This window comes from Fusarium mangiferae, assembly GCF_900044065.1.
Source record: "Fusarium mangiferae strain MRC7560 genome assembly, contig: FMAN_scaffold001, whole genome shotgun sequence".
NCBI classification, from domain to species: domain Eukaryota; kingdom Fungi; phylum Ascomycota; class Sordariomycetes; order Hypocreales; family Nectriaceae; genus Fusarium; species Fusarium mangiferae.
The window spans coordinates 3,723,680-3,739,438 of record NW_024573921.1 but is presented as its reverse complement, the minus strand read 5'-3'; the positions used below and the strand labels follow the sequence as shown (position 1 = coordinate 3,739,438).

At 49.3% G+C, this 15,759-nt stretch overlaps 5 protein-coding genes and 1 non-coding gene across 6 annotated transcripts; 2 read left to right on the top strand and 4 right to left on the bottom strand.

The window, feature by feature from the left end:
- Positions 1 to 1,273: 1,273 nt before the first annotated feature.
- Positions 1,274 to 1,368, bottom strand: tRNA. Its single transcript has 2 exons — positions 1,331 to 1,368; positions 1,274 to 1,309 (listed from the first exon to the last, which is right to left on the bottom strand). It is a non-coding gene; the product is annotated as a tRNA-Ile (tRNA).
- A 314-nt stretch (positions 1,369 to 1,682) lies between these two features.
- Positions 1,683 to 2,859, bottom strand: FMAN_01688 (uncharacterized protein; the record flags this gene model as incomplete). Its single annotated transcript, XM_041821778.1, has 2 exons — positions 1,683 to 2,452; positions 2,502 to 2,859. The coding sequence occupies 2 exons, from the start codon at positions 2,857 to 2,859 to the stop codon at positions 1,683 to 1,685; spliced, it is 1,128 nt and encodes a 375-aa protein (XP_041677031.1).
- Positions 2,860 to 5,326: 2,467 nt separating this feature from the next.
- FMAN_01687 (putative translation initiation factor eIF-4E) lies at positions 5,327 to 6,197 on the top strand (the record flags this gene model as incomplete). The annotated part of the gene is made up of 3 exons (XM_041821767.1): positions 5,327 to 5,536; positions 5,590 to 5,661; positions 5,709 to 6,197. 3 exons carry the CDS (start codon positions 5,327 to 5,329, stop codon positions 6,195 to 6,197), a joined length of 771 nt encoding a protein of 256 aa, XP_041677030.1.
- Positions 6,198 to 6,701: 504 nt separating this feature from the next.
- FMAN_01686 (uncharacterized protein) lies at positions 6,702 to 8,609 on the bottom strand (the record flags this gene model as incomplete). The annotated part of the gene is made up of 3 exons (XM_041821756.1): positions 6,702 to 7,880; positions 7,934 to 8,229; positions 8,294 to 8,609. 3 exons carry the CDS (start codon positions 8,607 to 8,609, stop codon positions 6,702 to 6,704), a joined length of 1,791 nt encoding a protein of 596 aa, XP_041677029.1.
- Positions 8,610 to 11,032: 2,423 nt separating this feature from the next.
- Positions 11,033 to 11,767, top strand: FMAN_01685 (putative Putative DNA repair protein; the record flags this gene model as incomplete). The annotated part of the gene is made up of 3 exons (XM_041821745.1): positions 11,033 to 11,131; positions 11,186 to 11,292; positions 11,554 to 11,767. 3 exons carry the CDS (start codon positions 11,033 to 11,035, stop codon positions 11,765 to 11,767), a joined length of 420 nt encoding a protein of 139 aa, XP_041677028.1.
- Positions 11,768 to 12,574: 807 nt separating this feature from the next.
- FMAN_01684 (uncharacterized protein) lies at positions 12,575 to 14,785 on the bottom strand (the record flags this gene model as incomplete). The annotated part of the gene is made up of 1 exon (XM_041821734.1): positions 12,575 to 14,785. The coding sequence occupies one exon, from the start codon at positions 14,783 to 14,785 to the stop codon at positions 12,575 to 12,577; it is 2,211 nt and encodes a 736-aa protein (XP_041677027.1).
- Between the last annotated feature and the right edge of the window lie 974 nt (positions 14,786 to 15,759).

Below are 15,759 nucleotides of genomic sequence, written 5' to 3'. Positions count from 1 at the left end.
GACTCTCTATTGTCCCTGCAGGGTCCCTCGTGGACTTCTCGTATTCTTCAATCTCTTGGTTTCCATGTTTCATCGTGAGCTTAAGCACCCTAGCCCAGTTGGTGGTTGGGAACTTTGCTCTGCCTGATACACTCACTTCCGTGTTCATATCAGCTTGCAATGGAGTCCACATCGGTACCTAGGAAAATGAGCATACTGTGCTGAACCTTTGCAAAGCCGAGGTGTAACCTTAATAGTATGGGTGACAATTTTAGTTGCTGGCTGATGGATGTGATGAGAGCTGATCAATTGCTCCCACTTACTTGACATCAATTGAGTTCGTCGTAAAATCAATATTATTCCCAATCAGAAATCATCGTCCAGACGACAGAGGATCGTCTGTAACAGAAACGTGGACGAAACTTGAAGGGCCTAAGGCGAAGTTCTTCCAGTGGAAAGACTGAGATGGCGGGCGGCAGTTCTAGTACAGAAAAGCTCACCCAGCCTGTCTAGGTGCGACGTGTCGTGTATTTGAAGGAACGAGGTCAATTGCGGTCTTTCACTAGAGGTGTTCTATCGAAAGAGATCCTCGATTGTCTGCATGCTTTAGCCGGGTGCCAATTCGACACGAGTCAGATATCCAAGTAACGTCCCATACCTACCTTAGACTCGGGAACAAGTGTGCAGAATGAGGCCCGAAACACTACCTAATGCATTGCAACTTGATGATCAGGACCACAATCTCCGAAGTACCATTTCGAAAAGAAATATCATCGAAGCCACAACTGCAGCATACCTAATGGACTCGGATTAAAGCGATATTTCACTACGTCAAAAGCCTGAACAGCATCTGGGGTGTCTTAGGATATGCTTAGGGCGAGGCAATCCTAAGCTTTAGGCTCTTTAGAGTAACTTATCCTAAGGCTTTCTAAACTTAGGACTGCTCTCGGTGGTCGTAGTTCTGCAGATCTAGTGGACCATACGATGGATGAGAGGAACCAATGCAGACTCCATCACCAACAGTGAGGGGTTCATCACACAATTTGGGGGTCACAGGCAAGGGATTGCATCTGAATGGTGTAATGATTTGATCGTGTTTCTCCTTATCTTATCTGATCATCAAGATCAGATCCACCCGGTAGGTCGCTCCTACTCTGACGGCGACTTCCGCCCACACCACACCAGATCCCACTCAACACCATGAAAGACTGTATCAGGACGGATATAGATTCCAACAGTAAAGGAAAATCGGCAAAAATACACAAAAAATCAGCTGATGGGCACTGAGAGACACTGCTCCCGCCAGGGCTTGAACCTGAGACCTTCGCATTACCGGATACTCGGAATGAAGTATTAGTACGACGCTCTAACCAACTGAGCTACGGAAGCCGATCAGCTGTTGCGGATGTGATCCGCTGGTGTGATGCGGGAGCGAAATGAGCACCTAGAACCTGTTGGCTTTCGCCCAGAACTACCCTGCAGTAAAACGTCAAACACTATAATGTCCATGGGACGATGATTGTCACGAAAACTTTTCCAGTTCAGTTGTGAGGAGGGGTCCTTCTCTGAGAAGAGCCAATAGAGAATTTAACAGTCTTGCATTGTGATATTCCGATGTAACCTTTATAAACTCCAAAATCCAAGTGCAACAACAAAGACGACGACCCCCACCTCGTTACGGCCACAAATACTAGGTAGATACACTACCATAGTCTATACCATGGTTTCTTGGGTTCAGGCTCAGGTTCCGGAATCACCCATCCCCTGGCTTTCTGCCAGGTTTGTTGTCCCGAGGTGGTATAAAGAACCCACAAACAGATCAACACAGTGACCATTATGACCAGGGCAGCGTTACGTGGTGCGCAATTTCTATCCCGTAGCTTCTTAATATAGTCTGGCAAGCTAATGAAGGCCCTGTTCTCATCGTGTTCTTCTAGAAACCCTTCGTAATGCACCGCATGCGGCTCCATTATTCTGTAGGAATCAATACCCTCGACATTCGCGTCCTTGGGATATGGCCGGTATTGAATGATCCCTGGAATGACGGATATTTTGACTCTGGCCATGGAGCTCATTTGCTTTCTTTCAGGTCTCTGCTCCTGTAACCGCATATCATGCTGCTGAGCTGCCTCCTTTGAAGCCTGGTACGCCGGTTGACAGGTGCTCACTTGGTTCAGTGCGTACAGCTCACCAGGCATGAGCCAGTTGATCGAGACGATGGCTGATGACATGCGAAGTCCCACGCTGAGCCAACCTGCGTATGAAATCACGCCGTGCAGTAGCTGATACAACTCCGTTCTGGAAATGGGTTCATAACCATCAAAACTGGCCGTGAACTCGTAGACGTGGAGCAGCAGAAGGTAAACTTCGGTGGTTAGCTTGTCGACCTCTCTCCAAAATAAGTCGGGCTCCCCTCTGCTCTTTTTAAGCCAAATTCTGTTGGTATGGGCTCGGAGTTTACTACGTTGGAAACCTCCAAGAACGTTAGTGGCGCTGCTCCTATCTTGTGTTGTATCACATACCTTCTGCAGTGATGAGTGCAACATCGGAATTATGCAATGTCTCATCATGCTTGGAGCTGGCGCCAAACAGCAGCCGTGAAAAGACTCGATTGTCGAGAGCCTTGAAAATGATAGCTTCAAGGAGATTCGTTCTCTCACCCCTATCACGAAGGAGTCTCTCCCATTTCCCTCCACGTGCGTCCATATGAGCTACCAGCTCAACATATCTGATGAATTCTCCCGGATAGTCTCTTAGCCACGGGGATGTTCGAGGAGCCTGATGTTCCTCTTTGGGGGAGAATGCTGATAACACAATAGTACAGATCTCAGCGCCAAGACGACTGAAGTGGTATTCGTAAAAATTACTTGGTAATTCCATGTCTGAACAAAATGGCGCAAAGTCAAGACTGCGGCGTACAGGATTAAACGACCTGAGCTCCCGCATCATGTATGTAGTATAACAAAGAACAGAAACGGGTTGAGTTAAAACGTTGAGAAGGAATGTAGAAAGAAGCAGCTGACCCAGCAGAGTGTAAGCGATATCGAACAATTAAACAAAAGAGTGTGCAAACGAAGGACAGATCGAATAAGACAAGAGTTGATGTTGGGTATTTATCGAAAAGATGATGATCTGAAAGACGACGAGGAGCTTGATCCTCCAGGAAGGGCAGCAAGAAAGGTGAAGCCCGAGCTGATTGTTAAAAGAGAACTACTTCGAGTCTTGCCTTTGGGAGCATTGTCCTTTGTCTTGCAAGCATCTTTCTCAAAGGAAATGGCTACTGTCTCTGGCTCCATGATGGTAATTTAAGTTGGTAGTAGATTGTGTGATTGAGGTTTGGACACAGTAAAATATGAGGCACAAAGAGTTGGGTTGAGAGGGTGTGTTGGTGAGGGGAACTCCTTTGTCTTCGATGGGAAAGACGGACTTGTTATAAGTTGGTGCTTCTATATATGGACATCAGGTCGACTATGAACGAAAAGGCCCGGCATGCCAACCCTGGTCAGCCCAAGGTTGATAGCACAGGTCTCGGATGATGGCTCATGAGCATGAGGGGCTCGCAGACACACCAAGGGACCCGTGGGGTCGCGATGGTGGGATGAAATCGAGGTTGTGAGGCGCGTTCACATTCCAGAGTGGCATAGCCAGTACCTGCACTCCTGCAGGACCACCTAGCGTGTCTCTGGTGATCATTTGGGACAAGATCATGGTGTATAGTACGTAATGGAGCGGGTGCACACCAGTTGTCAATCCCTTTGTGGGACGAGGAATATTCATAAAGCCAATGAAATTGGGAAACGTCAAAGGGAAATCCCGCTCCATCAGCCCAAGATCGTCTGTGAATGGTGAACGTGGTTCAAGGTGGGTGACTATTGAGGCTTAATTGTAGCTCTGGATGATCGTTGGCGCCTCGAACGCCTCGCTGCAAGGGAGAAGTGACGCAGCAATGTCAAAGTTGGTACAAGTTGGCCAGAGCAGAGCCTCTGACTGGATGAATACAATTGTGTGAAACCGCCTTTGCCGTTTATATCTGACTGTGTTGTTCCTTTGTCCTTGATGTTTTAGCCCCATATGTCTTATTCGAATGCGGCTGTTGGCACACTTTGACCAGGGTTAGAGAAATGTCTAGATCCCAGCCTACATGAGAAATGGTGCGAGGACTGAACGGCTCAAAATCGTACAGAGGTTTGTGGTTGACCGTTTGAGACGGAGGCATAAATGGGGTCATGAAGTTGAACTGTTAACCCGAATTCATCCATGCCAGGAGATCACACCAAGTATGACAGCACATTGTAATTCGACAAGCCAATGGCATATCAGCATGGCTCTTATGAGCCTTTAAAAGCTCATAGGCGGCTCACTTTCAAGGGCAAATTTGTACACCACTTTCCACATTGAATATGCGCGTGACTGAAAACACTGCGTCATATGCAGTTGAGTTGCATTAAACTCTCGAGGCCCGATAGACGCTAGTTGACAGTCAAGTTCATACCAGCTCGATTTGTGGATATGTTGCTTGAATGCCATTGCAAGTATTATTGAAACACTAACCAGGAGAGAATATTTTCTCCTCAGAAATACCCTGTGCGATTTCAGTTCCTCTTCTTGGCCTTGGCACAAAGATATCCTAGAGTTATTAGCTTCCCATCGTTGATAAACTTACTAGGACCTTGGAAGCAAATCATTAGCTCCTGGAGCATGGATCGGATATAGACACAAAGTTAGGACAAAAAGGGCTCTTGCTTGGCACGTGAGGCCCATGTTGAAACAAGAGAAGGGTCAATGATACCTGCAGCTTCATTGTAGCCCTGGCATTGTCCCTTGCAAATTAATGCGAATACCTGGCTATTAAGGAGTTGAATGAGAAATATGAGGTTCGTTTGACTTTTGAAACGTTAGAGGGTGAAGCAAGCCAGAGGCAAAGAAATGCGGCCTAACATTTTAGGCAGAAGTCAGGTACCGCCTGTAGCCACCTCAGTGCGGTTGCCAAACTCAAAGTGAAGCAGTTTTAGGTCAGCACCCAAGAATTTTTGCTTGCGCCTCGCGACACAAACCAAACTTCAACAGGCGCATTTCGTACCTTCCAACAACGTCAAATTCGACTACTACTCCTTCTCACTCTACCGCTATTCGCGACTCTTGCCTGGTGCAAAGTTGCAGACAAACTCTCCACGAAAGGAAGGAATTGCTTTGAAATTTGAACATTCATTTTCATTGCTTCTGGCCCCACTTCTGAATCTCTTGCTTCCACTTCTTTTGCCTCTACTCTATCGACTCTGCCCCGCGATCTTCCATCCACGAAACCCTTCAACTTCCACCACGACTCTGCAAACACAGGCCCAACAAAATGGCCGCCGCTGTAGCTGACACCCCCAAGATGGACGAGCAGGTCGACCTCACCACCATCCCTGTCGACCCTGCTGGCAAGGAGGATTCTTCCGATGTCAAGGACGATGACAAGCCCGTCACCGTTTTCCACGACAAGGACAACTTCAACGTGAAGCACCCTCTTCAGAACAAGTGGACTCTCTGGTTCACAAAGCCTCCGAGCGGCAAGGTGAGAAACGACAGACTTTTACCGCCGAACTCGGATACTAATACTTGTGATAGGGCGACAACTGGAACGATCTCCTCAAGGAAGTTATCACCTTCGACTCCGTTGAGGAATTTTGGGGCGTTTACGTGAGTCATCACCCTGACCTCAGATCTTTCTCGTGCTAATTTTTTAGAATAATGTCGCACCCGTTTCCGAGCTTTCCCTCAAGTCCGACTACCACCTCTTCAAGGCCGGCGTTCGCCCCGAGTGGGAGGACCCCCAGAACAAGCATGGCGGCAAGTGGTCTTACCAGTACAAGGACAAGCGAAACATCGATGTAGACCGTCTCTGGCTCCAGGTCATGATGGCCGCTATTGGCGAGACCCTCGAGGACGAGGACGATGGCGAGGTCATGGGTGTAGTTGTCAACGTTCGAAAGGCCTTCTTCCGAATTGGTGTCTGGACTCGTACCATCGGAAAGAGCATCCCCGGTCGAGGTGAAGGCGATGTCGCTGGTGGTAAGGGCCGCAGTGGTGAGAAGGGTAGGGACATTCTCCTGTCTATCGGCCGCAGGTTCAAGGAGGTTCTCGAGCTGCCCGCGTCAGAGCAGGTTGAGTTCTCTGGACACACCGACAGTGCCCACTCGGGCAGCACACGAGCCAAGGCTAAGCACGTTGTTTAAACGTGCGAGGATTACGCAGAGGCACGACGTTGATTTAGCACGATATCCGATAATGACCATTTCACGTTTCTGAACCTGACGCCGTTCATCTGGCGATTCACGAGAGGTCGACGAGTTGTTGAAGCAGAAGCGGGACAGCAAGGATTGAGTGGCGACTGGCTTGAACCCGGATATGTAAACCGCTCATTCAGCCTGGGTACGATTTATCCTTAATTTCATTTAGCTCAATGTTCTATTGGCGTTGCTTGGAGGGCTGTTTCCCAAGTGGCATCCACGAAGTATGAAAAGGGACACCCAAGGAGGGGAAGGGAAAATAGATTTTTGTACTTTCAAACAACTGTAATCAGTTGCTTCATATGAATACTTGCCAGGCATACTCAATTGCTACCAACTTGCTGAAACAATGCTCGCAGATTTGGTGAAGTGTGGCTTCTTAGAGTGATGAGGGTGATTCTAAGTTTCATATCTTACACTTTTTTAATTTCGCAATGGAAGCCGATCATATCAACTCTCATCCCCGCTGATATCATCGGGGAAGATGCTCTTGACCAACTGCTTCTTGTTGATCTTGCCCATAGCATTTCGGGGTATTTGGTCCACAAGCCGCATGACCTGGGGAATCTTATAACTTGCCAATCGTCCCTTGAGGGCTCTGCGCATATCGAGGGCCGACCACTTCTTGACAACGTCATTATCTAGAACCAGGACAGCACCGACCTTATGACCCCATTGCCCACTAGGCACAGCCACGACAGCTGCTTCGGCGACCTCGGGGAGGGATAGTAGCTCTCGCTCGACTTCTAGAGCGCTTACCTTTTCGCCCCCTGTCTTGATGATATCAGCAGACTTGCGTCCTTGGATGAAGTAAAGGGGGCCATGTGTCCATGACTGGGAAGCAGTAGCGGAAGGGACTGGACGGCGGACAGCTACGTCGCCTGTCTTGAACCATTTTCCCTTTCCGTCTGAATCTTCAACGAATTCGGTTGCTGTTGCGGTTGGATTGCGCCAGTACTCGCGGAAGATGGTTGGGCCCCTTAACTGGATCTCACCAGAGCGCTCGCGGCCTTGAGCATCGATCTCTTCTCCTTCCTTGATAATCTTACCGTTGTCCACATCGACTAGACGAGCTTCAACGGACGGCAATGGCCAGCCAACACTGGCATCTACACGATCTGAAAAGTCCAGACCGCAGCTCAGCGCCATACCGACCTCGGTCATACCGTACCGCTCAAGGAGGACATTTCCATGGCTGAGATCTTTCCAGTCGGTCTTGATAGGCGTTGGAAGTGCAGCGGAACCAGAAATGGAGAGGCGCATGTTCTCTGGCGAGATGGCTTTGCGGGCGGCTTCTTGAGTCTCTCGAGGGAGACTCTTGTGTGAGGTGAGTAGCCTGCTATACACCGTGGGTACGACTGTGAAGAATGTGATTTTCTCTTTAGCGGTAGAGGACGCATTGCCGAGAAAGGGCGCCGAGAAACGCTTCCATACAGCATCAGCGTTGAATGGGAACATGAACTCGATTGTTGAGCCGGCGAGGAGCGGTGTGAGGATGGCATTTACAGTTCCGTGGATATGATGAAGCGGGAGGACGTGGAGGAGATGGTCTGAGGGTGAGTAGTTCCAGGCCTCAACGAGGGAGCGAGATTGCGCTGTCAAGACGGACTGGGGGAGCAGTACTCCTTTCTAAGCCGAGACTTTAGCATACAGAGCCATTGAAGCATCATGAGCAGACTTACGGGTTTATTGGTCGTTCCCGAAGTATACAGCATCATACCAGCTTCACCAGAATCGGCATTACTCAGTTGCACCTTGTCATGACTGCCCCCACCTTGATGCTTCTGAAGTTCTACATGCGCAGGTTGGGTTGTGAGCTCAGTCGCAAGAACTTCCTTGGCCTTGGATGCGAACTTTGGCGAGGAGACTAGTAATGAAGCTTCACTCTGGTTGAGAATGTATTGTAGTTCTGGCGCAGGGAATGCAGGCGATAGAGGCACGGCGATAGATCGCGCAGCCATTGCGGCCAAGAGAGTTACTATACAAGCGCATGTCAATGGCTGTCGCAATGCGATATCACGAGGATCACATCATGAGCTCACCTACGTAGTCATAGCTATTCTCAACTAGGAACGCAATGCGCTCGCCATTGAGGTCCTCACGACCAGCAGCTTCGGCCAGCCTGTCCCGTGCGCGACTAACATCACCTAGAAGCTCCCCATACTTGAAGGTCCGACCGGAAAGAGAGTGGATAACAGCTTTGGAATCTGGATCATGTTGTGCAACAGCTTCGAAGAGCGGTAAGCGTGGTAAGGTCGAGAGCATTCTAGCAGCGGGACGGAGGGTAATGAAGGAAGCGGAGGTAGCAGCAGACGGGCGCCGGACGGCGGAGGTGACGAGATGTCGGAGGAGCGACATGACGAACAATAATTCAAGGCCCCGAAGCGCCGGGGTTTGGCGACAAGGATTCAAGAATTAGAAGAGGCCAATCCGGAGTCTCTGCTGTGCAGACTTGGGCTCTGAATGTTACGTTGAGGTGTGGTTCAACGGCGCATTTGCCGAGGCAGGGCATGCACTGGGGAGGGGATAGGATTTAGGGATTGACGATCCCGCTGAAGCATGAGCATGAGTTAATTGAAAGCGACAGCTGAATTTAGAAATGGAGTTGCGTGCGCTGTGAAGCAAAAGCTCCAACGTTCCCTGTGCTAAAGTGGGTTGGCTCTTTGACGTAAATGGGGTCAAGTCTTCGGCCCACGGTCCCGGACGGACGGACGTCTTCCCCGGAGGTACGTACCCTTTAGAAGCTGCGCCGAACAGTTGAGGAGCTAACAGAAAGTAAAGGTGCACATCTTCCGAGGCAGAGAGCGAAAAGGATTCAAAGGTGAAGCCAATAAGCAGCGCCTCTTTTGTTTACGGACGAGTATCGGCAGCTAGAGATGCGTCCGCGTGTGCTTTTAGCTGGGAGGCTTAAGGAACCGTTCGACTGCAATGCAACACAAGCGTTGTACATGTGCGTACGTACGGACGTAGGTATCCGTCCAGGCCCAACAGTTGAGATGAAAGTACAGCACAGTATTGTAGGTACATGCATACACACATACATGATCCTTCTTCCTGTCCTGAGACCTGAGTCGAGTGGGAGACAGGGAAGATAGTGACTGGTTTGTTGTGCTGGGCTGTTATGGTTGAACGCTGGCCTCATCAACAACTCACAGGTCCAAGACGAATACGTGAATGAGTGGATTGCATATTTGACGTCTTTTCTTCTTTTTTCCTGTCTCTAAACAAACCCCGGACCTTACTTAACTTTTAACGCTACCTAACTTTGACTACCTTACTTAGCTATGGGGCCAATCCACGAGACCGCTATCGCATCGCACCAGATCCCGCCTGTTTGGGCCCGTACCTACAGCAAAGCTCCCACAGCTCCAATGACAAGATCCACTGTGTATGCTGTCAAGTCTGCAGCCGGGGTGTGTGGTATATGTCATTGGGATGTATAGTAGCGGTTCTAGTCTGGTAGGTAAGTTGGTAGTCTATCATGAGTAAAAGGTTGAGTCTCTTGCTTTGTCGTGGCATTCTACTATTTGCAACGATCAGACTGGTCAGACAGAAAAGAGAGAGTCACAGAGACAGACAGAGAGAGAGAGAAGAGAGAGAGAACAGGGGTTCGTAGTTCGTAACCCTTGTTCCTGGCTTCACCGCTCTAGAAGCCAGGCGGTCAGGGCCAGCCGACGCCCGACCCAACCGTCTGGACGGACACGCAGATTGGCGGCTGATCATTTGCTAAAAAGAGGCTTTCAGGGGTGTAGCACTGTAGGGATGTGATGCGATGTGATGGATCGAAAAACTTGTCCGCCACTTTGGCTCATGGAAAGACGGTAAAAATGTACAGTACGCAGATGCCCCGCGCTTTTCACGGTACAGTAGAAGGAATAACGAACATGTTTAGAAGGGGCCTGTACCTTACCTTGGGTTACAATAGGTACTGTACTGTGCTGTGCTGTACATGTCTATGTGACTGACTTGGTGGCTTTTTTGTCTTTGCTTCTGCTTGTTTGTTCCTTTTTGCTTGTTGTTTCCTACACCGACTTCACACCGAAACGGGATAACGGCTCCCTGAGTTGTCAATTTCACAAATCACAATCATCGTATGCGTTTTTGTTTTTTCACGAAAGAGTGAACGTGTTCCGCCACTTTTAGATACCTTGGGTACTGATCCATAGAATGTACTGTACATACATGCCTACCTCTAGTCCAAGCTTCCTCTAGATCCCATCCCGTCCATATCTTGAGACGTATATCAGTTTGTCCTGTCCCGCCTCTTCCACCTTGCCTTTCCAACCTTTCACTTTCCGTCTCGCCTCGCCTCGTCTCGCCTGCAAAGTCTCTTGTTTGCTATTTTCTCGCTTTTGACTTCCTGTTCCTGCTTTCAGTTGTCACGTCACGTTACAGTCACAGTCACAGTCACAGTGTGGTTTATTTTTGGGGGCAGCAATAGCCAGAGCTAGACCGATAACCTAAAGCTTAAAGAGGCGGACAAACCGACAACTCGGGAACCTCATTAAAAAAACCTACTTCACCTCCCTCCCACCAGCCAAAGGCCAACCAGAGCCTTTCGTCCTGCCCTGTCGATCCATTACCGCTCCACTTGGGATCCCGACAGGAAAGATTCTATTCTTCTTATATCGCCCGCGAATTCCGAGTTGGCATCGACTCAATTCGTTTTTTAAATAGTCGCATCTGTATCGCGTTTGTCGACTCTATCTAGTTCCAGTCGACATTGCGCAAACTGTACCTGGACGTCGCTACGTTCCTCTATCTGCAGACCGCCATACCTAATGTTTCGACGATACGCGCTCGGCTTTTCGAGCGTCCAGCGACAGCTCTCAACCATGAGCAACTCCAATACTCCTGTTGAGGATCTTATTCGAGCCAAGGTGAGATCTCAATGCGCATATTCGACGAAACCACCCACTGACTATTCCCCTTAGATCACCGCAGCTTTCAATCCCCAAACTCTCGAGATCTACAATGACTCTCATCTTCACTCCCACCACAAGGCCATGGAACACACTACCTCCAGCGAGACACACTTTCGGTAAGAATTGCGCTCTTTGTCACCTTCGGCCGACTTCTGTGCAACCTCCTTTTCTCATCTCATCTCAATTTGGAATCATATCATGTCGCCTCATCTCATCTCATCTCATCTCATCCCGCGTGACACTCTTGTCATGCAATGCAGTCTCTTGTACCCCATACTCACTCACACCCTTCCTCACTCACCCACACCGTTCTTCTGCACATACCCCGGTCAACCCAACTTCACAATCAAGATGCAATGCATACTAACACGTGACAGCGTGGTCATCACCTCCGACGCATTCAACTCCAAGATGCAGCCTGCCCGTCACCGCATGGTCTACGCCCTTCTCCGCGACGAGATGGCCCAGGAGAACGGCATCCACGCTCTCCAGCTGCGCACCATGACTCCCGAGGAAGAAGCCCGCCAAAGGAAGAAGAAGGAGGATGAAGCCGCTGCCCGTGCCGCCCGAGCTGAAGCTGAGGAAGAGTGAAAACGCCACTCTCCTCACCAGCTAAAAAAAGACACGAAAAGAAAATCAAAATCATAATGACCGCTAATGACAGAATGACGACTTCAAGGCTTAACAACACCGGGATTTCTTTTTTTTTACCCTTCCCCTCAGCAAAACCAAAAACATCACCAATTTGGGATTAGCAGAAAAAAAAGGAACAAAGGCGAAAAAGACCAACGTCGAAAAGGGATGGGCAGCGAGAGTAGTTCGTGCCACGGAGTGAAGACGCAAACAAAATTGATTGGGACCCAAAAAATTGAAACAAGATTGTATGATACCCCCCTTCGTGGAAATGAGACGACGACTGGCAGTAGGGGCGAAGATAAAATCTTGTTCTTGTTACACGGAACGACGGGAGGAATGAAGTTGAGTATCTTGACGAGGAAAGGCAACTGGACACCAAGGACTCTATTTCTTTCTAATACTTCTCCCATCTTCTGCATCATCGCCATGCTGTCAGTTCATTAATCAAGCCAGGTTCTCAGTCGAACCAGCTACCTAGCTTACCATAGACATGTTGCCCACGCACAATAGACTGTTCTTTCCGCCATCGAATCAATCTCTTCATGCAATTGAGTCTATGGACCTTTCATGGCCTGTGATACTTGATATAATACTGTACAGTCATAAGGATGTTGCTGACGGCATTTCTGCAGATTCAACAACGATTTTGGGTATCAGATATAATAAAAAACAAACGCTTTAGCCTCCCCAAAAGCCTCGATCGTCAACATGACTATCACTTAATCGTAATCTTGATCCTAGCGCCTTTCCCGATCCGCGATTCTATTCAAACCGGCCACTGCTGCTTCGACGATCTTGCGCCCCTGTCCCTTTCGATCTTCTGAAATGCTCTCGAAGCTTTTCAAGATCCTTTGCCGAGCGCTGCTTCGGTGTTGCCTTCCGGAGGTCCTCGGATATTCTTTTGAAATACTGTGAATGTCGAGGAGCCGTTGACTTGATGGCTGAGCCTCCTATAGTAGATGGTGGTAACATGGAGGTTTGTGGCATTTGAGGCGAGGTGGGTGGAGGAGGTTGAGTCAAGATCTCTTGAGCTCGTGAGGACTGGAGTGGTCTTTTCTCTGAAGCTGGGTTCCGTCGCCTGATTGTCGACTGTGCTGAAGTAATGGGCTTCGCTGTTGGCACAGGCCTCGAGACTATTTCCAAATCATTCGTCGATGCCAATGATGGTCTTCCTTTGCTGGAAGTTGAAGGAGGCGCAGACGGGATCTCAGGGAGGTCGATTTCCATATCATTCTCGATAGTTGCAATTGGCTGTGGTGACTCGACGCTTTCCCTCTCTGAAGAACGTTGAGATGATGGGGAAACCGAACGCTGGCTGTCGTCCTCATCAAAGTCACCTTCGTCTTCTGAGCTCGTATATATCATTAGATCATCCCCGCCAGCATCATCTTCGCTTTTCTTGGATACCAGCTCATTCGCGCGTGCGAACTCCTCCGGGTATGATCTGAGGATATGGCTCAAGTTGCCCCTGTTCACAAGATATTTATTATATACCAAGGGGCCTGTTTGCTGATTGAACCACTTGATGGCAACCATAGGTTCCATGCGGGAGCGTTTGACGTACTCCCCATAGGAGCACGGGTAAGCTCGGATGAATTCGTCATAGAGGCAGTCTCGAAGCTGCTTCCTTGGACGTAGATAGTTGAGGTATACACATGCATAAATGAAGTTGGACTTGGTCCCGGGCAACTTGTCACCCCCGTTTTCACCGGGGTAGTCTGGATATTGCTGCACGAATGCTTCGTAGGGTTCCAGAGGAGCGCCTGGCGCTATAAGTGGCGTGGGAGCAGGTGACTCTTCTTTCACCATTTGGTCATTTAACTGTGGCTGAGAATTCGTTGCTGCTGTCGTCTTTGTTGAGCCTATCTGCGAAGACGTGGTCGGCTGTTGTATGGGCTTGCTCTCGGCAGTTGGCTTCTCGTCAGTACCGTCGACCATCGGGCGATCCGTAGTTGATTGATGGAAGTTCGTTGAGGGAACAACTTCCTCTACATTGCCCATCGTTTCATCTTCCTTCATCTCGATTGACTCTCTAACATCCCTGACGGACTCTTGTGTGATGGGTATGCCCGTGTATGGAATAATAGAATCGGACGACGTTGGCATTGAATCGTCGACAACTTTTGGGGGCATTATAGTCGGTGGCAGACGATCTTTTTCGTTGCAACCTTTCTTCCTATTCCGTTCCCGAACACCAAAAACGATTGGCCTGAATCTTAATCGACGAATCTGGGGGCTCTCAACCCCCCGAATATCTTCTGTATTTGGCACCACCGTTTGAGCTGTGTTGCTCGGTTGAGCGCATGGCGGTGTAGCCATGGTCCTGTTGGTGGAAAGCGGAGATGGTGCAGTTGGTTCAGACCGCACTGCTGTTTTGTTAACGGAGCCATTGTGAAGAGGCTGAGCATCAGGAATCCGTGTTTCCAAGTCGTCTTCAGTCTCCGCAGAAGAAGGTGGGTTCTCAAGGATTGGCTTTGCATTCGGCCGCTGTGGGCGTCCGAAGCCTGGTCCTGGTTTTGGTGTTTCGTGAACAATGGATGACTGAGTGTTATGGTCAACTATAGCCACCGCTATACAATCTGTATCTTTTGAGGGAATGGGCTCCGGCGTTGGAGACCACGACACAGCACGCTCGGGGGATGATTGTGGTGGCTTGGCATGGTCGGATCTAGGTGTGCACGTTATACCATTACGCTGCCGTTTATTGGGTGTTGATGTTATAGGACTGCCAATGCGCTTTTTTGAGATCGGAGTATGCTCTTGAATCGCGTGCTTTTTAGCAATATATGTTGCTTTCACGGTCTCAAGAACGTGTCCTGGAAGATGCGAAAGGCCGTGGGGCGTATTCTCTAGCTCGACTGCCCACGAGTCCGGCCTTTCGAGGAGTGCTCTCTGATCGGAGGGAATGTTTGTTACGCGATGCCGGTTGAAAAGCTCCGTGACGTCCCGATCAGGAGAGGATTTGGGAGACATTGGGATGCGAAAGATTGCCCACAACCTGTCGCGATGTTTGGATGTTACATGGGAGGCTTCGATGAAGAATCTGTGCGACGGGGCGAAGAGATCGAAAGAAGGTGTGCGGCAAGGATAGGATTTTCGAGACGTGCGACATATGCGATAGATGAATGGCGGGTTTCCTTCTGCAGATAGAAAGTTTTGTGCGAGATAACAATGGACCTCTTAGAGTGAAGCTTGAGTGAAATGAAATGCCTTCTCCAGAACTCGAGGTCTAACCATCGAATCGAAACGAAATTCAGCGCGACGCGACGGGTAATTTTGGGCCGTGCTTGCAGCAGCTGCGGGGTCCAGTTTGTGAGGCGGGTGGCTCGTGCTTGATCAGCGCCAAGTCGTCGGTACTTGAAATTTTTAGTTCACTTTGTGTGCAGAGGCTCAAGTTGGTCTTCTCGATAGACGTCAACTGGAAATACTCAAGATGGAGACGGCCAGATTACTTTGATGTTATAGGAGATGTTAAGCGAGCCTCTAGCAACATGGCCTGCTGAGAGAAAGCAGCATATTGCATTAAAATGGTTATCAAGACACAATCAACTCATGCCAACGGTGACTATTCCACAACAGCAAAAAGGTACCCCAACCGAGACCTGCATGTTCCGGTGACCCCCATGTCGTTAACAGTCCAAGCTAGGGGAGGAAAGAAAACTCAGGACCTTGATCCTAAGTGATAAAAAGACTTAGATGATTTAGCATGAGTTTAGGTTACCTTTTGCTGAGTTTATTTTGGTACCCCATATCGAGGTCCAATGTTTTCTTGCTCCCCAACACCAGGCTTCAGGCTCCAGCTGCCTTGCAAGGGTCTGACGCCATCACGCATTCAAACGCCCATCTCAGATGCCCAAGGTTGTTCTCGACCTTGGATCTTCACCACGTACAGCAGTGATTAGCTGTGCGGGACAGCATATTCCTTCTGCGCCGCAGCATCCAGCTGA